This window comes from Filicampus tigris, chromosome 3 (genome assembly GCF_054856515.1).
Source record: "Filicampus tigris isolate MCC_2025a chromosome 3, RoL_Ftig_1.0, whole genome shotgun sequence".
NCBI classification, from domain to species: Eukaryota; Metazoa; Chordata; class Actinopteri; order Syngnathiformes; family Syngnathidae; genus Filicampus; species Filicampus tigris.
The window spans coordinates 27,560,109-27,584,459 of NC_141219.1; the positions used below are offsets into that span (position 1 = coordinate 27,560,109).

Genomic DNA, 24,351 nt, shown 5'->3' on the forward strand with positions numbered 1-24,351 from the left:
ACAGCAAATTCTCGAATACGTTCATTAACTGAAAGCTATTTCTTACAGTTTTACTGAACAGAAATTGCAGTGAGTGAATTTTGTGCCTAATAGCGCAAACCACTTTTAACCACACCTTATTAAATTATACCAATCAAGATTTATGTAACTGCTGAGGGATGACTATTTCGCAATGGATCTGTGGTACAGAAATGTGTCTTTAAATCTTAAAACCATTCAAACATTCCATATTAGGAATTCACCATAAATACATGACAAATAATGATGATAAACTTAAAAAATATATCATACAATAAAAATATATTAAAATGCATTTTTGAGTGATGTAAATATTCTTTTAAATGTTTGTCTACTTTAAAATGTTTTTTACAAATGAAAGTTGCTGGTGGTGGTTGATTCAACTGGAATGCTGTTGCCCCTCTTGTGTATTCTTTGTCTTGATTTCACTGCAGATAGAATATGCATTTTATTAACACATTCAGGCAAAATGAAAGAAAGTTCTGTCTACAAATTTCACTCACCATCAGTACACTCCACCTGGGGCTTCTCCCACTGTCCATCTGCTTTACAGCGAACTACCGGTGGGTGGCGCTGCCTAAAACCTGGGTTGCACTGATAACGGATGATTGAGTTGATGGGATATTCGTCCCTTTTGTTACCAAACATGTGAGCATTCTCCACCAATGGAGGGGCACCACAAGACACTGAGGGGGGAAAAAAATGAATGATATATCATACTAGGAAGAAATTGACAAGGATAAAGGTGTGAGACCTGGGCTGACATACCTGTGCCTTTTTTGCAGGTAAAAGGTAGATGGTAGTTGCAAGGCACATCATTCCACTGGCCCTTGTCGTGCCAGATCATCACCACACAGTCTTCTCCAGAGTAATAGTAATTATCTGGTTGATTTGCCTTCCAGTTTTCATATTGCTTTAGGCCAAATTAAAAAAAAATGCATAGTTACTGTGTAAAATCACATTATGCATAAATAAGTCAAAACAGGTCATATTCAATCTTACAAAGTACAGTACAAGGCAACACAAAGAACAGATAAGACATTTTGAAAGTATGTATAGCCTACATTATTCTGCTTCTACAGTTTACATGCTTGCCAGCTAACGTTGATATATTATAATCCACATAATCAGTGGCATGGCATGTGGCATGAGCCTTTGCCAAAGTGTCAGTTTAGGCTATCACTATCTATCTATTTACTTATTTATTTAACTTGGAGGGATCATTGAGCATGATCAAATACACTACAACAGGTGACCGATGACTGGTGTTGGATGTTTGTACCATAAGTATGTCAAAGCTCCTGCAAATGTTCTTTTATTCTTAACATGAAAATAAAATTATCCCATCAAATGATACAGCAGCTTTAAACCGAACACTGATACACTATAGTCATTGAAAAGACCACATCAATCTTTAATACCACTGTACAGGTCAACATTTTGGTGGTTTTATGCTTAACCACATTTATGGAAATCATAAGGTTGTAGAGATCTGGTAAATGATATGACGAGGAGACAAAGGTGAGTCATGTCTATTTACTCACCACAAAAAAATGGACTATTTACTGAGTAAGTAGCAAGCTACTCACTTTCAGGGCTGTCATATATATCATCCCTTTGAACCCAGTAACATGTAAAACTCCCTCCCTTCCCTTAAAGGTACATGGGTCAACACACAGACCCTTGTGGGTCAACACACAAGCCCCCAGAATTTAACATAACAAAAGTCAATAACCGAACAGGTTATCATAATCATGGAAACTATCAAGAAAAATAGTCAATGCGGTCAAAACAGCTGCGCTTGGGGGGCCAGGAGTGGGTCCGGAGATGGGCCGGAGACTTCAGAGGGTGGCGCCCCCGTCATGGCGGCAGTTCCCACTGCAACGTCACTTCGATGTCCACATTGGCAGGCTTGAGACTGTCCATCGTGATCTGCTCTGTTTTACCGCCAATGTCCACCACAAAACTTTTAGCCCCTGCCTCCACAACACTGAAGAATCTCTTCATATAGGGGCTGCAGCGGGGTTCAATGCCCATCGTGACGGACGAAGACGTTCATGGATAAATGGTAGGTCCGAGAGCACATGAGACTGGAGGAGTCTGTGGCTAGATGTCTGAATGGAGACAAAACCATCAGCAATCTTCTGGTACGTAGACCGATGAAAGGTGGCAGACAAGGGGGCGACGGCATCCGGGAGAAACACCCATGGGAAACGTAGTGGCTGACCATAAACCAACTCAGCAGAACAGATCTGAAGGTCCTCCTTGGGGGCAGAGCGGAGACCCAGCATGACCCACGGGAGACAGTTCAATTGCTCTGTGAGGCTGGCCCGCAGAGCGGCTTTCAATAGGAAACCACTCACAGGGCCCATTGCCTTGCGAGTAGAATGCAGTAATGCGGTGAATCTTCAACCTCAGACCTACAGCAACTGCCGTCCAGGCTCTGACATGAACTGTGGGTCTCTATCAGAGGTGAGGTCAGCTGGCATGCCAAAGCGGGAAACCCAGGGTGTGATGAATGCCCAGCAGGTCCATAGATCTCTCTGGCACTAGAAACAGTGCCAATGCGGTTCAGAGGGGCACAACCATTGTCAGCCTTTGTCACCATATGCAGGGGGTAGGCCCACTGGCTTTTTCAGCAGCTGATGATGCCGAGGGATTCCATGGTGGCGAACTTCTCTTTGGAGATAGCAAGCTTGGCTGAGTCAAGGCGCCCAGCACAAGCATAGACTTAGGGACCTGCAGTGGGTATGTGGTGCTCCATGAGTGCTAAGCTACAGCTGCCGAGAACGTGGTTGAGGTGAGGTCAAGGAACTTGGCGGGAAAGCATTGATATGGATCCGTGGTAGCAACCATGTTTGACAGGCAGAGAGCGCCAGCCCCTCCAAGTGTGCAGGGGTACGTAACAAAAAGAGCATCGATAAGGCGGTGGTTTGTAATATCCACAAGCAGATTAAACGCAAAGAAAAAGTCCGGGCCCTGCAGATACATAGATACAGAGGCCATAACAAAAGCCCAGCCAAAACGGCTTCCGCAGTAACACACCTCCACATACCTGCTACCGTAGGTACATACAGTATGAGCGTGCAATTAGCAGCTTACAAGTTCCGCTCAACATGGTATCTTCCAGCTAGCTGTCTTGGAAAGTGGCTGCGTCGAGCATCGGAGTCTATGAGCAGAGGTTGGCTGGATATGGAGTTGGTAATAAACAACAGCTTTGAGGAGGGGAGGCGGGAAATGGCTACTGCAGTGCAGAAGCTCAAAACAACCGCCACAAGAAAATGAAGGTGAAAGGAATGAGGAATCAGCCGAGTCCAGCACAGCCAGCATCCTTTTCATCAATTCGGATGGTTTGCTGTCGCTAAGGCGGTTTACGGACAGCACGCAGTCCGCCTTCTCCAGTTCGTAAGTTCAAAGAGTCGCAAACGTAATGCCCTCGAAAAGAATTCCCTGAGCACATCATACTTGCCGACAGCCAGAGCGATGGCGCTCCGGCTATCGTCAAAGTATCCGATGCTGCCACAACATGGAAGTATTTTACAACATCTTGTGTTATTCCTCTCAACTGGAATTGGGTCTCGATGTACTGAAACCATGGGTTGTGTTGCCAAAAGTCTGACAACTACTCATGTCGGGGTCACCAATTGTGGAGATGCGGTAAATGAGGAGAGGAGGAACAAAGGTGAGTCATGTCTCTTTACTCTCTACAACAAAATTGACTGTTTACACAGCAAGATACTCCCCTTCAACCCTTTCAAATATATCATCCCTTTGAGCCCAGAAATATGTAAAATCCTCTCTCTGGTTATCCCTGGTCTCTCCTTTGTAGGTTACCACAGGGTTTGCTAGTTCATATAAATCTTCCCTGTGAAAACTCGATTAATGCACAATTATTGTCTGCAGAAATACTTAAATCAATTGCAGATAAATGCTGCCAATAATTGTCTCAAAGCATTTTAAATCCTGTAGATAAAATCCTTGTGGATATTTTTAGTTAATGTCAGGACACCAAGAAATGTTCAAGAGACCTCTGATATACTATAATTATGTTAGCCTTTTGTTCTTACACAGGCTGATGATGGGATATTAATTCAACATATATTTAATCTGCCAAACTATTATCAGGTTTTGTCACTCACCAGTGGTGTCCCATCGGTCCAGCGGAAGTCCTTTTCTACTGTTTTGTCATTTAGTCCAATCCACTGATAGTCTTGTGCATTGGCTAATGGGGGGAAAATGGTTACTCTAATGCTCTAATATTTACATTCTACCAGAGGTGGGCACGTCAGTAAATTTTGGCAGTCTGTCATTCGCCAGCGGCCAGGCCGCACGTCCATCATCGTCAAGCCAACCAAATCTATTATCATCAGTCCATCATTCCGTTATCATTATTTCAACCGCACTTCCGTCATCAGTTAGTTACATTTTGGCACAGCTATTTTAGGAATGTCAGCCAGTCCATCACTCCGTCATCCTTGTTTTAACCACGCTTCCGCCATCACTAAATGACAGTTCGTCACCACTAATTTAGGACCGTCAGATCTTCTTCTTCCTCTGCAACAGCCAATCGGCGTTGACAACAAACTACTTTTGAGCAGTGAAAAATAGCTTAAAAAATAGCTGGCCACTTCTTCACCTTTTCGTGACATGCCAACACACCCCTGTAATCAAGATCCCTCTATACCCTTAAAGAAGAATCAGCTTCAAAAACATTTGTACCAATAAACTGCCAGAATGCTGTAATATATTGTATATTTGTATCACTAGAGAAAATTAAACCGGAAGTTCAATGGGCTGGCTGCAAAATACGACGTTAGTATTGTTTTAACGTCGGAGTAAGCTTCGTGTCAAGCATGGGGTCCTTTTTATTGTATGCTCAATAAAATAGATGGATAAATGTTTTCAAGATAGTTGCACACACTATTTCTTTAGTGTATTCTTGCAAGCGAGTCGTCTGGATTTTAACAGCAGCAATTCATCTGCAGGCGTTACATATTTTGCGAAGCAAATGCTATATGTGTATATATATATATATATATATATATATATATATATATATATATATATATATATATATATATATATATATATATATATATATATATATATATATATATATATATGACACCAGACTGACTAATGATGTTCAAACTTGGGTTTTTTTTCTGTCGGAGAATGAGGAGCCCCTCCTCCGCTCCGCTGCCACTCCCGTAAACAAACACACGCGAGACATGCAGCACATGTTTCCATCAGTCATCCGTGAAACGGGAATCCTTCCGTGACGGACTGAGAAGGTCTGTCGGTACTGACGATTCCAGTGACGGATGAAAACCCGCCTCCGTCAGTGCTTAGTCCGTCAGTTTTGCAAAGTTTCCCGTCATTCGCCAGCAAACCAGGCATCTGTCACTGATAGACCGACGGCCCTTCCGTCAGTACTGACGGAATGCCCACCTCTACATTTGACATGACCATATCCTCCAGGCACTCACAATTGACAAAGTGTTGCTCCTCTGGTGTTATGATGCTGACCAGATGTGCATTCAGATCCCGGCAGCGTTGCTCAGCATCCAGCCACGTCTCTCGATCACTTAAGTGCAGGTAGCAGTTTCCCTGAAACTTAATCCAACCCTTTTCACACTGCTGCTCATCTGCAGCCACAAGACCAAGGGAGGATGATGTGAAATTAGGCAATAAACCAAAACAGATTACATGTTAAATGAACCTGTATTTTCACATTTTAGGGTTTGCAACTGAAAATGAGATTATAGGGACTACAAGGGCTATTATAAATGGGTTGAAAAACAAATTTGCAAGCCATGATGATAAGCCGTTTCTTATCATGCAGTACTGGTACTTAATGCTGCTCTCTACCCATTTACACTAGTTTTGTTGTATTACATCACAATCACAGCTCACCTGTTTTCTGAAACTGAGCCGTGATTGGTTGTTATCTGAGCCCTGACCAACTCTGATGTAATTTTCATAAAAGTGATCAAATGGCCGCCCCCTGAGATGGCTAAACACAGGTGGATTTTGCTGCTTAACTCATATTCCACAAACACAATATTAATCAAAATGCCTTGTTTCAACTAGTGGGCCTGCATAGAACATATTCTTGAAAAAAATGTTTGGGTTGACTTCCTCGTTAATGTTTGTCCAGGGCCTACGCTGTTGAGAGGCAGTTGTTAGTATCTATCAGCAGAAGCTAAACTCATACCAATCTCACAGCGCTCCCCTCCGTAGCTTGGCAGGCATAAGCATTTGTAAGAGTCTGCATTCTCCACACAGGTGGCTCCATTGGCACATGGATTGGGGTGGCAAACATCTAACTCTGAAAAAAATGTGAGTGGGCAATACTACTGGTTTTTAGTAAAGTATTTGGGAGCAAGGGTTAGTTTTTCTGACAAGTGAGGTGATGCTACTTTTGAAAGGACTGATTGTGAACCTATTGCAACTTCCAATCTATACGAAACTGACTGCATATTAAACACTTGATCAATCATTCGATTTGATGTCTTAAAATTAAAACATATTTAAGTTGTGAACACCAAATGTTTTACTTTGCAAACATTTATATGAATAAATGCAATGTTTTTATGCAGAATCAGTTGTTGCACCAGATTGCCTGTTGTCTGTGCAAAAATTTCAGTAGAATGACTGCATCCATGTAATTCATGTAAGCACATGTGGCCCCATTCCAAGCATGCACACAGCAAAGCAAAGCTAATGGGCGGGTACAGCAGACATCAAAACAACATCAAAGCTGGAGAAAGTTTGATTAAAAAAAAAAAACACACGGGATAGTAATATAAGAGCAGAGCCAATTGATATTTGGTAAATGCCCTAGCAGTCAACAATATTATGGAAGAATGCACAAAAGGGAACACAATACAAAACCTCCAAACAGCAGAAAGAGAAGGTGTTTTCATTTTAATCTGTCAAATAAAGTAAGCACGCATACCCATAGCAGAACATGTGCAAAGAGTCATTTAAACCCATTGTCCGCAAAAGAAATTGTCAAAATGACAAATTGCATTTTACCTTCACATGATGCAAATCAACAAATGAATGCCAACTCACCACACTCAAACTATTGCAGACATATAGCTTTGCCTGTGATGCGGCCCAAGCGTTTGTCCCTGAAGTCAAGTCAAAAACTTTGGGGTGGGGTGGATTCACTTGATTATTATTCCACGAATGCAAGATTAATTAGAAAACCGTGTTCAGGGCACATAGAATACAGTTAAAAGAAAATGTTTGACTTGACTTACACTTCAATGCATTTTTTCCTTGCAATACTTTTACTTGTAATTTAAGTTAGGGGTCTCAAACTCCAGTGAGTGATTTTCTGAATGTTTTGAAACTTGAATGAAATGAATCGGCTGAAAAATAACTACTTTACTAAAGTAGAGCTACCCCAAATTTCTGCTTAAGTAAGGTAATGAAGTAATTTTACTTTGTTACTTGACACCACTGAAAATGACACTGGTCATTGGGACTTACCATGGCAGGTGGCAAACCCCTTTTCGACACTGCACAAGGCAGCACCACAGGGGTTTGGTTTACATGGATCAGTGTCACCTGAAAACATAGGTGTCATTACTGCAAGATAATGGAACTCATAAGCCAAGTAATTTAGTATTATTACTCATGAAATCCTGCATGAGACATCACTATTCTCAACGCCATTTGCTGTTGAATTGTGTGGACAGTAATATTTTGTATGTGATCAAGTAATACTGTACATTCTGTCGCAATTTGTCATAATTTGCTGATAATGTCATCAACAACAAATCTAGTAAGCTACAAGAAGCCAAGTCTAATTGCAATTGGCTAACATACCTTGAACGTGTTCAGCGTCCTCACGACTTCCAATAACAGGTGGAATAGCATTGGGAAGAGCAGACAGTGCACCTGGGGCAAGCTTAGAAGCAAGAGTCCAAGATAGGCTCTTTGGATCATCAGTCGATGTAGCAGTCTCTATTAATTCCCACTGACTGGAGGGTGATGGCATAACCTGTGATGGCTGGATGGTGACCTCTCTACTCTGAGTGTGGTAGCCACTGCCACTGCTGTTGATGTTTTTGCCACTGTACTCCACTGTCGTTTGTTGATTCTCCTCAGATACCGAAAGGTCTCTAGACATTCCTGTCATAAGATCATCAGTCAATAAAGTAACACTTTCACCATCTCCAGACATTCCAGACTGAGATAAAAGCTCCAAGGAGTTCATTCCTGATACATGCTCAGCACTGGCCTCTCCAGAGTTGTAGAGTGAAAAGCCAGAGGCTTCTTGCTCCCCAAATGATGACTCTTTTAGGTCAGTAAATCTTGACCCATCAAAGGTCACACCTAAGAAAGACCTAGAACCACTTCCAGAAGCTGAGCCACTGAGATAATCACTGTGCATCCCATGACTGTCCCTGGAGCCACTGGAAACCAGCAGTCCCCCTCCAAGCTCATACTCTTTTTGGGTAACAGGAGGAGATGTGTCTATCAGTTCATTATCTATCAGCAAGATCTTGGCATCTCCAGCTCCAGTAACATGCCCTGATTGTCCACTGGCAATTCCTGAATCGGAGAACCCTGATGGGATACCAGAAAGGTCTGTGTTTTTTATAAGACCAGATGACATGCCAGAGAACTGACCACTTTCCCCCGAAAATTCCATGGAAAAACGACTCCCTGCAGAGCTGAAACCAGGATCAATTCCCGATCCAGACATGTGTCTACTACCACTAAGCATACCTGAACCTATTTCTGAGGAATTTAAATTTATAAGAATTTCTGTGCTCGCCTCTTCTGTTTTTTGGAAACTCTTTGAAATGGCGTATTCTTCTGATAGATCAATGTTACTGTTAGAAAACAAAACAGCTGTGATTACTTGGTCTCCCCTGATCCCTGAACCAGAAGAATCAGCACTGGTAACAGCTGATGTGCCATAAGGCTGGTCACCACTATTACTGCCCACCATGTCTCCAGATCCGGACAGATCTCCGGGCATAAGCTGATCTCCTAAGCCAGACATGTCCCCAGAACCAGCCAATTCTTTGGAGATAAACTTGTCTCCAGAACCAGACAGGCTTCCAAAGCCTGACACATCCCCAGATATAAGCTTGTCTCTAGAGCCAGACAGGTCTCCAGAAAGCCCCCTGTCTCCTGATGCAGACAGCGCTACAGAGGTCAGCTGGACTCCAGATCCTGACATGTCTCCAGAGATAACCTGGTCACCAGACCCAGACAGGTCTCCAGATGTGTTATCAGTAGAAGACCCTGATCCAAAATCTGTTGACCCTGAACCAAAGCCTGAAGATTCCACAGGGATCGGTGTGACAATTGGTGAAACCACTGAAGAGACACACAAACAGGGGTGAGATGCACGAGTGATGAAGATGAGTTTAAAAACAAAATCGTGATTACTTGATTGGTACTTACCACGTCTCACTAAATCTGTGATGGATGTGAAGTTGGAAAGGATACCCTGGATATCTGTGATGTTCAGTCCAGTTTCATTAGCAATTAATAAAATATCAGCTGTAAAAACACACCAGTAGTCAAATATGAACGGATTATTAACACAAATATAATGTGAAAGTGAGTATTTACCTCTGAAACAATATGCATCAAATCTGTCTTGAATATCAGGGCCTGTCTGTTTGGGATGAGCGTAGTAAATAGTGTGTACTCCTGATTTTCCTCCTCCACACTCAGCACGAGGGTTAATGATGGGATAACGGACACTGCGATCTCTGAGCCAGCCAGCACGACACTTGTCAAAACCCTGTTTCCAGGCTGCGTGGAGCTCTCCTGTTGAGGCCAGACTGGCGTTCTGCTCGAGACAGCGAGTAGCCGCCTCGCCATAAGTGAAACCCTTGTCAGAGCCCAGATGGAAAACCTGACCTAAGGAGCAGTTGAGGACATTCAAGGATGTTGGATGATGTCAAAACACACTGAATAAACAGACTGCAAACGTGCCATATGAGGTACTACATGGTTAGTACTAAATGCACAAATGAATTGTCACTGCACAGCAACATACAGTGCCAAAGGAAATGATTTTACTTTGATGTTGGTTGAATTTAAGAAAAAATGGTTATGGATTATAAATTGTATGGAAGAATACAGTTGCTGTGATATTATTACCTCTGCCATATACAGTCAAACAGGTTCAATGCAAATCTCTATTCCAGGCACTTTTCTTATCAGTGAGACTAAATCTGCCTGCATAGAACATCCATCCATCCATTATCGATACCGCTTATCCTCACAAGGGTCGCGGGGCGTGCTGGAGCCTATCCCAGCTGTCTTTGGGCAGTAGGCAGAGAACACCCTGAATTGGTAGCCAGCCAATCGCAGGGCACACAAAGACAAACATCCGCACTCACAATCACACCTTGGGGCAATTTAGAGAGTGCATAGAACATATTCTTGAAAAAAATATGTTTGGGTTGACTTCCCTTCAAGGCTGTTGCTGTGAAGTACTTTTAATGTTCAGTAACTATGCAAACAACTATACTGTACATACAGCTCTGTGACTTAGTCACTACATAAAACCTACATGAATAAATAATATTATAATCTCACAATATAATTCTATATAGGGCGGTGGTGGATTGGTTAGCATGTCTGCCTTTCCTTCAGCATACATTTCAACTTTTATACAAAAAGTATAACAGACCTATTTGTAACTGTAGTTTAACACGCAGGACACACATTTAACATTGACTCTGGTGGTGTATGAAAATCTTGCACAATATCTTATTATCTATTTCCATCTTTCATAATTATTTAGTAACTTAGTAACTGCTTTTTAGTTCGACTCTTTTTCCCTACCTTTAAGCCCCTCAACGTAGCAATAAGCATCATACTGTTCATCTGCTGGCCTCAGGCCATAGGACCGAACTCCAGGTTGATCCCCTAAATCTCCAGCACACTTTTCTTGGGGTGAAACAACGGGATACCTGGAATCAATCGTACGTGTTTAAAAATGATTTTGAGTGTCTCTGAAAATAGAGGTATGTATCAGAAATACCTGACTGTTTGATCCATCAGCCATCCTGCATCACACTGGTGATATCCCCTTTCATATGCCAACTGCAGCTGCTCAGGGGTTGCAATGGATGCACCAACACTCTGACAGGCCAACTGGGCATCAGTAAAGGTGAAGGCATAGCGGCCGGATCGTGAGCGGTAATGAAATACCACACCTTTGTGCAAAAGAAACAATACTGAATATGGCGATGCATTTGTAGAAGGATGGCAAAGGACGGTAGGCGCATCCTACCACATCCTGACCACTCAGTTTGAAGTGAGTTATTATAGGCTATATATGTTTATATCAAAATATAAATCACTAACCATTTGGAGGTTTCACAACCACTTTGCCTGGCTCCCTGCTTAGGTTGGACGGCAAAGTGACCTGCTCTATGATTTCAGTGGGAAGTTCTGTGACGTTAGGTGGCTGTAGTAGCGGTAGTTCACTGGGACTCAGTGTATAGGTAAAGTCTATGAAGGTTGGTTGTTGTGTCTCCATCCCGCCGGCCACCTCAATCTCAGTTGTTTGCTTCCCAAAGAAAACCTCTTGGCTCTGTATCACTGGGGTAACACTCAATGCGCCGCTTCCTTCCTCTGTAACGCCAGAACCTTCATCATCAAGGAACTCTAAGGGTGATATATTACAGTTAATCAAATCCAAATACTGACCAATACAAACTCAACTCCACACTGATTACCAAATATGACATTGCACTGTAGAGAACAAAATGATTTGACCAATGATTTTTTAAAAAATATAAATATATCATGTATCATTGATAAAACTCCAGATTGTCACCAACAGGCCTCTCAGATGCACTTAAAGTGGAAATCAACCCAAACATATTTTTTCAAGAATATGCTCCCAGCTGGCCCACGGGTTGAAACACGGCATTCTGATTAATATTACGTTTGTGGAATATGAGATAAGGAGCAAAATGCTCTCATTTTTAGCCATCTCTGGGGGCGGCCATTTTGTCTTCTGTCGACTGAAAATTACATCACAACTGCTCAGGGCTCAGGTAACGACCAATCAGCTTCAGAAAACAGGTCAGCCGTGATTGGTCGTTACCTGAGCCCTGAGCAACTGCAATGTCATTTTCAGTTGACAGAAGTGACAAAATGGTCGCCCCCAGAGATGTCTTAAAAACAAGTGGATTAACTCTTATTGCACAATCAGAATGCCTTGTTTCAACTAGTGGGCTTGCATAGAACATATTTTTGAAAAAAATATGTTTGGGTTGACCTCCCCGTTAACTAGCTTACCAATGTAATTAACAATGATGTTACCTGTGTAACAGAAGGCATCATAGTGAGTCTGAAGAAGAGGATATCCTGTCTGATTTGTGTGGAGGTAAACAGTTCGTACCCCCAGAAGACCCCCTCCACACTGTGGCCGCCGAATGTTGATGGGGTAGCGTACGCTTCTGTCACCTAGCCAACCAGCATTGCAGATGTCCATCCCACCCTGCCAGGCCAAGTACAGCTGACCTGTTGTGGCCAGTATGGCCCCCTTTGTGGAACATGCCAGCACAGCCTCAGAGAAAGTGAACTTTTCTGCTGATGTAGTGTGGAAAACTCTGCCTGTAAAAGACAGAAAAGGCTTTGGAGAATAACAAGTTGCTATAAAGTAAAAAAAGATATATAGAATGTCTGGCTAAAATCAATATTCTCCTGAAGAGATATGAAAACCTGTCATTTTCTCAGCAAAGCAGTACACGTCATAAGTCTCATTGAGTTGTCTCACTCCATATGTCCTAACCCCAGGTACATTATCTTTGTCGCCATAACAGTTGATACGAGGATCATGAATTGGGTACCTATTTGAAGACAAGATGAGACAATATTGCAGAGGAAGGCCAAAGTAATCTGACATTTGGTTACAGGATAAACCGACCTCACAGTCTGATCAGAAAGCCAGCCAGCATCACACTGGTGGTATCCATCATCAAAAGCTGCTTGGAGTTGTTCGGGTGAAGCCATGACTGCACTGTTCTGGGTGCATGCATCTCTTGCCTTTTCAAAGGTCATCATGTAGCGACCAATAATGGGCCGGTAGTGGAAAACAATACCTGGAGTAACAACATTCTATCTTTTATAATCTTCCAGAACAGGTTTATTAAGGAATTAAGTAAATACAAAATGTGAATATAGCATATTGACGGTTTATATTAACAACCAATATTTTATACATTTTTTTTATACCCACATATCGGGCATGACATTTTGTAAGGTAACTGTGCACTCTAGTGGAGAGAAAGGAAGGTTGCTTCTTTTTTTGTACAGCAATTCATTCTGCTTGTGAATGAACATTTAAAAATGGCAACATCAGCATAAAAAATAGCAGCCTGATTGGAAATATGAATATAATTTGTTTCAATCTAGGCCTGTTTGCAGGACTACTGGTACTTGCAAGTTAAGAACGTATTTCAAAGTAGAAAGGGGCTTTTGATCACTTACATGCCTGTAGCATTCAACAGACTTGAAAAAAAAAACAGTGACAAAATTACACTTCACATTTTGCCTACCTTGAACCTTCACATGTACATCATTATGATTGTCCTCAATACCATGTTGAACCTCGCAGCGGTAGACTCCAGAGTCACTGGATCTTAACTCTGATATCTTGATACTAGCATCTGTCGGGGTCAAAGGGTAGCCCACCAGATGAACCCTGTCCAGGTAGCTCTCGCTGATACGCACTTCTCCCTCCAAAGCAACTAAAATAGTTGAGACCTTGTCTTTGGTAATGAGGCTCCATTTGATGCGATGAGAAAGTGGAGCGATGTTGGGCGCTCCGGGATCTAGAACAGTGTGGTCCTATATTAGAAGGAGAAAAATCCATTGGACTCTTTTTGATTACAAGAATGCCTCAAACACTGTGTTATGGATTTTAATCCCAGTAATAAAATAAATAATAATTTACACCTATCAGTTGAGTGACAAAACAACATGAAGATGTTTTTTGGAATTGGTTTGTCATTCCAAAAGTTACAATTACTTGCCTAGTGATTGCTTCTGTCAAGTACAGTACATACACACAATTACCCAATCATGTGAAGCAAAACCATAGGACATAATTTATAAAACAGCAAAATAATGTGCAAGTCTAATGCAAAGTGCAGTCTAACTGCACATGCGTGAAGTTTTCTTTGTTTTAATATTTTGCTAGACTTTGCACAGGTAGAATTGGTTATAACGAAGCGCTTGCGCCGCTGTGGGATGGAAGTAGATTTTTCCCGGCTAATCATCACGGCATCCGTCATTTGCATAAAAATCAGGGCATTCTGAGCGCAGTACACCGTAGTACGCCGTGCTTGATATCGTGGAAACAGAAATTAACTTGCTGGGGTCCATGCATGACATTGTCAGGTAAACTGCAATATCTCCCATTTTTGACAAGGGCAGAGACCGCCTCGCACCTCCGATCGTCAGGCCCGCCTTCACCAACGGGCTTGCCTGGGCTGGAGCATACTGGCCTACACGAGTAGGGCCTATCAGAATTGAAAAAATAGATCCCAATTTGTTGATTTTTCTATGAATCACTTTACATTCTTGGCATGAGATGACCAACCCATAGGCGATTCTGTGCAGTGCCGTGGCTGTCATTATAGTGTGCGCGAAGAGAGGGCCTATCAGACATCTTAAAAGTTTTAGATTATTCTGGGGGTCGCTCAGAAAGTTAATCGCCGACAGGGGTGGGGGAGAGCCGTCACACGCTTTGACTGGCCAAGATACAGACCGGCCAGACATTTTCCCGAAATTCAGGATGGCCACCATGCCAACCGAAAAATGCACTATATTCTTGAAAAAAATGTATTTGGGTTGATTTCCCCTTTAAGGAAAATAAATGGTGGAAAAGAGACCATTTTTGATGAACTGCACAGTAGTTTTAAACTTGGCTCAAAAATACACACACACCTCAAAGTAGCACGGAAGTATTAATGTGCCTCCAAGTAGCGGCCGTTGTGGGTCTTGGAGAGGTATGCTCACATTCAGCACATTAGCTGGGTCTGTTCAAGGGAGCCGCATTCAGTGTAGTATAGGAAGTACACTCCTCAATTATTTCATAAGTAAATGAATTGAAAGTTTCCAAAATAGAGTAGCTTGTCTTACCTAGGAAAGACCTGTCATCATACGTGTAATCAAATGATGCTGAGATGACATTTAGACAAACACAAAGATGAACAGCCCACCTGATCATATCTGAAATGGGAGGACAATATGTTTGAATTCAATGTGACATCTGTACACAAAACACAAACATTGGCTTCATTTATTATAAATAGTGAGTTAGTGTTGTTACTCATACTTTATTGAGTGAAGGCACCAATTCTAAAATAAATCTCATGGCACACCAACAAACAAAAATGTCATAAATAGTATGAATCCTGAAATAAACAGAGCTGGGCATTTTATTAAAAACTGAGCGTCCGTCATCCGTTTTAACAATTACAGACCAGTATTCAACTTACCATTTTTAAGTAAGATTTTAGAAAAACTGGTCTTTCTCCAGTTAAATAATTTTTTAAATACAAACAAAATTTTAGAGAAATATCAATCTGGTTTTAGGATGAAACACAGTACAGAGACAGCCCTTTTAAGAATTTTAGATGATATAAGGTATACTGCAGACGTGAAAAAACTCACAGTCTTGGTGCTACTGGACTTAAGCGCCGCTTTCAATACAGTAGAACACCAAATTTTATTAAAGAGACTTAAAAACCTGGTGGGCATCTCCAGTACTGCTTTTAACTGGTTTTACTCCTATCTCACAGACAGAAGTTTCTTCGTAAGCATGGATGCTTGTTCCTCCAAAACCCATGAAATTAAATGTGGGGTTCCCCAAGGTTCAATTTTAGGTCCAATACTTCTTAACCCCTTGGGGTTGTCATCAGAAGACACAGCATCAGCTTTCACAGTTACGCTGATGACACCCAGCTGTACATTAGCGTGTCTCCTCATGACACAGGACCTATTGATACCCTTTTAAATTGTATTTTAGATATTAAGTCATGGATGGCAGAGAATTTTCTATAGCTCAATTAGGACAAAACCGAGGTTTTAGTTATCGGCCCTGAAGGCCAGAGAGAAAGACTTTTACCAAAATTACTAGATTTTAAACCCTCACAATGTGTAAAGAACCTGGGCCTTATTTTTTACTCTGAGCTCAGTTTTATTCCTCATATTAAAAATGTAACCAAGATCGGTTTTTATCATCTTAAGAATGTTGCCAGAGTCTGCCCGTTTCTCTCTCAGGCTAACACGGAGGTGCTGATACATGCTTTTATATCATGTCGTTTAGATTATTGTAACGCCCTGCTCTCTGGTCCCCCCAAAAAGAGTATTTCTTCCCTTCAACTACTGCAGAATTCAGCCGCTCGGGTGCTGACGAGAACCAGAGGGCGGGAGCACATTACACCAGTTTTAAAATCGCTGCATTGGCTCCCCGTGTGTTTCAGGATCGATTTTAAGGTACTTTTATTAGTTTATAAATGTCTTAATGGTCTTGGGCCATCTTATTTATCTGACTTGCTTTTACCATACCAACCCTCGCGGATCCTGATGTCCTCTGGCACCGGCCTGTTAATTATTCCTAGGGTGAGGACCAAAACGCATGGCGAGGCTGCATTCAGCCATTTTGGTCCTCAACTTTGGAATAGCCTGCCAGAGAACGTCAGGTCTGCAGAGACTGTTGATATTTTTAAAGGGAAGCTCAAGACATACCTTTTTAGTTTGGCCTTTAAATAATTGCTCTTAGTCTCTGACTATTTTTATCCAATCTTATTGTTTTATAGTTCTTAGCTTCTTTTATTGCTTTGTCTTTTTAGCTTCGTTGTCATTTTCCTTTAGCTTCATCTAGGTTTTACCTCCAGTGTTTCCTCAAGGGGGGCCTCCGCGCTGGGAGGTGTGGCTGCCCTCCCTGCGCCATGCTTAGGGCCTGCCCCGGTTGTCGTGGCCCGGGGGTCTTTGAGGTGGTGGTGCTACCCGTGGCCATGGGCTGTCATCCCTCTCAGCGTGGACGAGCTCCCCTTGGGTACTCTTTCCTCATATGGTTTCTCTGTGCCCTGCCATGTCTCTTTTTAAGGTTATATGTGTGTGTGTGTTTGTGTATGTGTGTGTGAGTGAGTGAGTGCAAGTGTGCTTGTCGTTGTCTGTCTTTGTGTATACTGCGAGGAGGGAGGGAAGGTGGGAGCGGGTTCTCTTTTTATGCTGTATTTTGATGTTTTTAATGTACAGCACTTTGAATTGTATCTTGTGTGTGAAAAGGGCTATATAAATAAAATTTGATTTGATTTGATTTGATTTATCTTCTTCTCCTCTTCATGCGACCAAACGTGTTTTTTGTTTTGTTTTGTTTTTTAATTTTTGCAGACCGAACGTGTGCAGTGCATAGCGTTCCACCGGGACGTTCCCAATTCAATAAAATACGTGCAGTTGGGTAACTAGTGGCGCGTTTGAAGCGTTCAGAGGCAATTTTTGTCATTTGCCCATTTCGGTAAGTAGTGTGAGATGAACTTCTGGCCGCCTCGCAACCACGTCACATGCATGACGGACGATTAGTGGGATGGACTAAAATCCACCTCCGCCCTTGCTTAGTCGACCCCTTTTTTTAAACTTTTAGTCCCCCATCCTGCGTCCCAAAAGTGGGCGTCGCTTCAAAATTTTCACTTTTTGTGGCATTGCAGCCATTTACCAAAATCCAAAAAATTCATTTTAATTCTCATTATTGTACACTCTGCATGCCATTATAACAGAATATATAAAAAACAGAAGGGTAGACATTTTTGCAAATTTATGAAAAAAGAAAAACTGAAATATCAAATGGTCATAAGTATTCAGACCCTTGTCAAAAACCTTCATATTTAACTCCCATGCTGTCCATTTCTTCCGATCTTACTTGAGATGCTTCTGTTCCTTTATTGGAGTCCATCTGTGTTTAATTAAACTGATTGGACTTGATTAGGAAGGGTCTATATAAGACCTTACACCTCACAGTGCATGTCAACACAAATAAGAATCATGAGGTCGAAGGAATTGCCAAAGGTATTCAGAGACAGAATTGTGGCAAGGCACAGATCTAGCCAATGTCGCAAAAGAATTTCTGCAGCACTCAAGGTTCCTAAGAGCACAGTGGCCTCCATAATCCTCAAATGGAAGACGTTTGGGATGACCACAGCTCTTCCAAGACCTGGCCGTCCAACCAAATTGAGCAATTGTGGGAGAAGAGCCTTGGTGAGAAAGGTAAAGAAGAACCTAAAGATCACTGTGGCTGAGCTCCAGAGATGGGAGAAAGTTCCACAATCACTGCAGCCCTCCACCGTCGGCGCTCTATGGCAGAGTGGCCTGACAGAAGCCTCTCCTCAGTGCAAGACACAGGAAAGGCCGCATAGCGCTTGCCAAAAAACACATGAATTATGACCCAGACTACGAGAAATAAGATTGAACATTTTGGTGTTAATTCTAAGTGGAATGTGTGGAGAAACCCAGGCAGTGCTCATCACCTGCCCAATACAATGCCTAAAGTGGAACATAGTAGTGGGAGCATCATGTTGTGCGGGTGTTTGCTGCAGGGACAGGACAACTGGTTGCAATTGAAGGAAAGATGAATGTGGTCAAGTACAAAGATATCCTGGAGGAAAACCTCTTCCAGAGTGCTCAGGACCTTTAGAAGGTTCACCTTTCAACACACACGGCTAAAATAACAAATGAATGGCTTCAGAATAACTCTGTGACCGTTCTTGACTGGCCCTGCCAGAGCCCTGACCTAAACCCGATTGAGCATCTCTGGAGCAACCTGAAAATGGCTGTCCACCAACTTTCACCATCCAACCTGACAGAATGGAGAGGAGCTGCAAGGAAGAATGGCAGAGGATCCCCAAATCCAGGTGTGAAAAACTTGTTGCATCATTTCCAAGAAGACTCATGGCTGCACGAAAACGGTGCTTCTACTCAATAAAATGCGTCAAGGTCTGGATGGTTATGACCATATGATATTTCTGTTTCATCTTTTTAATACATTTCTGAGAGGCGGTGTTGAGTGTACATTAGTGAGGAATAAAATGATCTTTTTTGATTTTGTCAAATGGCTGTAATGACACAGAAAGTGAAAAATTTCAAAGGGTTAGAATACTTTCCGTACCCACTGTATACGACACCGAATTGTCAGGACGTCCTATAACACTCTAAAAACAGTTGGGTTATTTCACTAACCCAATCTTTGGATTGTTTGTGTTGGGTCAAAATTCTGGGTTATTTTCTTAAAAATTAACCCAATTGTTGGTTCAAATTAACTATATATTGGGTTATGTGCCATTAATGTTTTATTTTGGGTCAAAAATCAACCTTACAGGCCCATACACAGGTGCCAGATGTACACTTTAATAGCATCGTGGTCAAGTCAACGACACTTTTGACATTTGGATTTCTTCATTTATCACACTGTTTTGGTAAGTACTTCACACATTGTAATCTTTTGAAAACGAGTTGCTAGTAACTGAGCGTGTGTGTTGGACAGGACGAGTGCTGGAATCGTAAAAAAAAAAAAGGCATTAGTCTGCTGCCATTGTAAGATGCGATACGTCACAAGAACTGTGCGTTCTCCAAATAATGTTTCATATTAACGTTATGTGTTTACTGTAATCCACAGGAACATTTCTATGATTATCAGAGTGGTTCTGGTTACCTTGCTTGGAGATTGAAAACTGTTGAGCGCAACTCTCCTCAAGAGGTCAACATAGCTCAACACACTTTTCAAGATGGACCCACAACTCATCACAGCCCGTGTGAAAGTGTGAGGCAGTTGTCTGGGGGATGACCGCAAAGCAATGCTTGGTTTAAAGAACTGAAATAAATTGTATACCATTTTACAAATAGGTCACTGATAGTGTAGTGGCACACACGCCTGAGTTGTGTGCGGGCAGCGTGGGATCGATTCCCGCTCAGTGACAGTGTCTATGTGTGCCCTGCGACTAGCTGGCGACCAGTTCGGGGTGTAGTCTGCCTTCGCCCATTGACGGCTGGGATAGGCTCCGGCAACTCCCCGCGACCCTGTATAGGATAAGCGGTTTGGAAGATGACATGACCATTTTACAAATGTATCTCATGCATTGATTTGCATTTCCTGGCTGACAGCCAATCGGAGTGATTGTCACTGCCACCACTTTGCAGACTGCCGTTGGTGTCTTATTCATTCAATTCATATAGCACCATGACACAAAATATATGACTTTGCCATAATTCTAAACACTACTTTTTCATTTAGGTTTGCTCTCACTTCCACCATGAATGTGCTGAACAAAATTCTGGACACGTATGCATTCTACTTTTTGAAATCATGACAAACAATGACCTCCCTGCCATGCCAACATAAGCATATCACTGAGTAGGCTGAGGTGAAATTTGAACATGTCACATGAATGAGGACCGATTAGTGGGCCTGACTAAAATCCGCTTCTGCCCTTGCCCCGAGCCCTTATTTTCCAAATGTGTCACCCCTAAAAATGGGTGTCTGAACAGTCCGCCCACGGGAGGGAGTGCACAGCTCTGACCAATTGTACATCATCCACTACTGTTATTGTTGCTGAAATTATGTCAATGTCAGGAGTGATGTACCTGAAGATATACCCATTTTTTTAAACTTTCACTTGTTATTAATACATTTTCGGGGAAGGGGCAGTATCCTTAACATTATAAATAAAATGAATAAATAAATGGTGGCATAACCTAATTATTTGCATTCTTTTGACCCAATTTGTTGTGTTCATTTAACCCTCAAAACTGAATAACCCAATTTTTGGGGTTCAAATTGACCCAAGTCTGGGTCGTTCCTTTTTTGGGTCAACAGTTGTGTCAAATTTAACCCAAAAATAGTTATTTTTGACCCAACTGTTTTTAGAGTGTGAGATATGTATTATTTGGAAACTGGAACTATTGAATGTCTTTACCGTTATTATATTGTATATATACAAGGAGTGTAATGTGTTTAATGAGCAGTCCGCATAATTTATGCACTTGTATCCGCAGTGTTTGAAGGACAATGTGGAAATTGTGCCACTCACAAGGGTTTTATAAAGCTGTTTATATGTTCACTGCTAGTCATTTTTGTCTTTACCGTTATGCAAGAAGTGATTTTCAGTGGACCACCACCATTTGCTCTGTCAATAAGGATTGCCTTTACTATGTATTAATGAAATTGGAATTCATCAATACCTTTTGAAAATAGGACCTTGAGCAGTGCTGTTTCAGCATGTGACATGTTTACGCATACTGTATATGAAACCAAAGTGGCATGAAAAAAAATGCTGAATTAGATTGTTTTTGTTTTTACAAGCTGCACATTTAAGTACTGTAATTTATGAATTTGTTGAACAACTTGAAAAAGTATATTTTCAAACAACTTGTCGTTTTATATTCTGTACTTGTTCAGGTTGAAACTGAAAAGCAATTCCATGTTTGTACATGATGTGACCTGGATGTCACCCATTTTGTATTTAACTGCTTCTGTTTGAGCTCGAGTCAGACACAGCCTCCTTCAAAAACTTGTTTAAAAGCTGGAGGGAGTGTCTGTCCAGGACTGAGATGTGGTCTTTGGTCAACTTGACACTTCATTCACTATTGACTTGTGTGTGAGCCGCACTGGTGGCACACTTCACACTGGCCTCATTCATATTCTGTGGTGAGGTCCACTCCCAGAGAGACTGGGCCCATAAGACCGGATTTGTTCTTGAAGTCTGCATTATTGGAGCTCTGATGACATCAGGACTTACGGAAACAAAGTCGGTCCTTTCCATCCCATTTACAACACTGCTAACATTCAGGCAGGAGACTTGAAAAAGTACAAGACATGTTGGGAGGAGTCGTTGGCCACAGATGGAGTCATGACGGGGCTTTGATCCTCAAGAAGTACTTACTACATATGCACTTTGGTGATGTTACCACATGTGCTCGAGCATTCAGCAGTGCTGTGTACATTACAAGTTGATTCCTATTTACTTGCATGAATAATCATCACGAGTGTGACTGGAAATTAAACAGTCAAAATATTTTTACATTTATCAACAATGTAAAGGATGGTGTACAATACAGTACTGACATAATCACCAATAATCACCAATACAGTATGTGTTTTAAAATGTGTTTTACCTCAGATTAATCTGATATTCAAGTAACATATTGAATGTATATTTTGGTTGACCAGTATGGACTTTATATACTGTTGCAAAAATATTTCATTGAGATATATGGATTTTCTGTTTTTATTCATCCTGTGAGGGACGTCAAGTATCTCTACTTGTTTTATTGCTCTTGATGAGACACAATAAAAATACTTATCAGTGTATTTAGTTGCAACAATAATAACAATATTACTTTAAACATACAAGTCAACTGAATGTGTCCGAATCATTTTCATTGTATTCACATTTCTTCATAAAATAATATAACAAGCACAACTTGTGGAGAAGATTAATTACACACCTGTTGAAGAAAAAAGTCTGACTTTTCCTTAGTGCCTTGTCTTTGCCTCAGTAGTACTCTCGGTTGCAGCTTTGTTATTAAGAATATCCCTTTTAATTGTAGCAATCTCAGGATGCTTGACTGTGTGTAGAGGAAAGAGAAACAGTGGCTGTCAAACCTCAGAGGGAGCAGTCAACCAGGTCGTCGTACAGAAATGCCAGGAGACACAGTTACTGCTTTCAAAATAAAAGCAGACTGCTGCTGGAAATGTCTGTGGCTGCCCAGGAAATGGGCCCAAAAAAGGAGCTTGCGCGTCCAAAAGAGCGCAACATCCTTTCCAAATGAGGCACACATTATTTTTTTTGTTTTTCAAGTTCAAAAAAAGGGGGATGATAAAATGAAAATCAATATTTTCATTTATTTATTCATTTAAATTACCAGGAAGTGTTTATGTAACATTTGAGGTTATAATGGTTCACATTAAATATGGTGTAACAATTATTCGAGCATTTCGTATATAATTTGGGTTAAAGGGCTTCTACGTACTGGTGTATTAACCATTACAGGAGATATTCGGTAATTACCAATTGGGTTGAGCTGTGATGTCCTGGGATCTAATGAGGATTGCATTTTATTTCTGACAGTCTGACAGAGTGTACTTGCATTGAAATGGCCCAAGGCTATGATGCTTGTCTTTCAGGTCAATATAGGGGGTTTTCAAATGAATGATGAATTTGTATTGCACTTGTATTGCGCTTTTTCTACCTTCGGTACTCAAAGCACTTCACACTGTACCCCATTTACCTACTGGGGGTTCAGCTGGGTTGAGAGACGACCACTCTACCACTGAGCCATGCCGCCCAAATGAAGGTTATTTAAGTTTGCTGCATCACTACCAAAAACTATAAAATTGATCACATTTTTGTGAAGTGCATAAATTTGAAATGAATACTGCATCCTCAAATAAAACAAGACAACGTGTTCACTTAAGATTTAAGTTACTGTGAAAATATTAACATTTGAAACCCATTTCAATCGTACCTTTATATTAATTAAGATATCTTGGCCATTCAAAATATTTATTTTAAAACAGGCAGCACGTGCCCTATTTCCACATTTGGGATCTATGAGTCTACTAAATGTCTGAGCGTATTCTACTCCTCCCCTAATTTCTCTCATTCCCCTCGCACAAAAAAAAAAAAGGAAAAAAAGGAGACAATGCTGCTCTTTCAGAAGTGTGCAAGTTGATATTCACTCTGGTAGAATGTTGTTGGAGTTGACTTTGGGTGTAGCACAATGACAATAATGCTCTCATTCTACAAGGAACATAATGAGACACACATTCACCTGTAGCCTTAGTATGTTTCACATATCCATTCTAACTTACTGTTAAAATGGATGTTCCTCATAAGAAAACAGTGGTGGTACAATGTGAGATGTTTTGGGTTGGTAGATCAGGTTAAGTTCAAATATAAGCTGTCTAATTTTTTGGTGTGGAGTTTATATGTTCTATAATCCTCCTATATGTGAACCACTGATAAAACTGACTGCTGTTGAACGTTAAACTTACTTCTATTAAGTGTTTTTTGTCCTGCTTGTCCAGCAAGAGTTTCAAAAAACGTTCCCATGAACTTTCTACACCCAAAAGGGTTTCTATTCTCTCAGGATGTCTTGCTCTCCACTGATGAAAGAAGTGTTCAAAACCTCTCAGGTGAACTTATTTAAAAAGCAGTGTTTATTTATTTTATTTTTTCTTGCTGTGTTCTCTCTTCACCAGAGCAGAGAGAGGGCAGTTCCATAAGATGAGGAACAAGCTCCCTATAAAATTAGTACACACAAATT

General features: G+C 41.3%; 1 protein-coding gene across 1 annotated transcript; it reads right to left on the reverse strand.

The window, feature by feature from the left end:
- Nucleotides 1–319: 319 nt before the first annotated feature.
- LOC147150482 (aggrecan core protein-like) lies at nt 320–22,644 on the reverse strand. Its single transcript, XM_086025588.1, has 21 exons — nt 22,531–22,644; nt 15,169–15,258; nt 14,974–15,065; nt 13,581–13,872; nt 12,950–13,124; nt 12,745–12,872; nt 12,343–12,636; nt 11,377–11,679; nt 11,051–11,225; nt 10,852–10,979; nt 9,625–9,918; nt 9,454–9,552; nt 8,644–9,366; nt 7,861–8,277; nt 7,522–7,599; nt 6,236–6,349; nt 5,508–5,666; nt 4,158–4,240; nt 787–931; nt 522–704; nt 320–446 (listed from the first exon to the last, which is right to left on the reverse strand). Exons 2-21 carry the CDS (start codon nt 15,254–15,256, stop codon nt 367–369), a joined length of 4,050 nt encoding a protein of 1,349 aa, XP_085881714.1. The 5' UTR covers nt 15,257–15,258; nt 22,531–22,644; the 3' UTR covers nt 320–366.
- Between the last annotated feature and the right edge of the window lie 1,707 nt (nt 22,645–24,351).

Excerpts from the sequence above, each read along its gene's own strand:
- LOC147150482 (XM_086025588.1), bottom strand. The coding sequence starts at position 15,256 with ATGATCAGGTGGGCTGTTCATCTTTGTGTTTGTCTAAATGTCATCTCA. Across the intron at positions 11,226-11,376 it reads GGTTGTGAAACCTCCAAATG|GTGTGGTATTTCATTACCGC; the intron begins GTTAGTGATTTA and ends TTTTGCACAAAG. Across the intron at positions 9,553-9,624 it reads TGATGCATATTGTTTCAGAG|CTGATATTTTATTAATTGCT; the intron begins GTAAATACTCAC and ends GTGTTTTTACAG.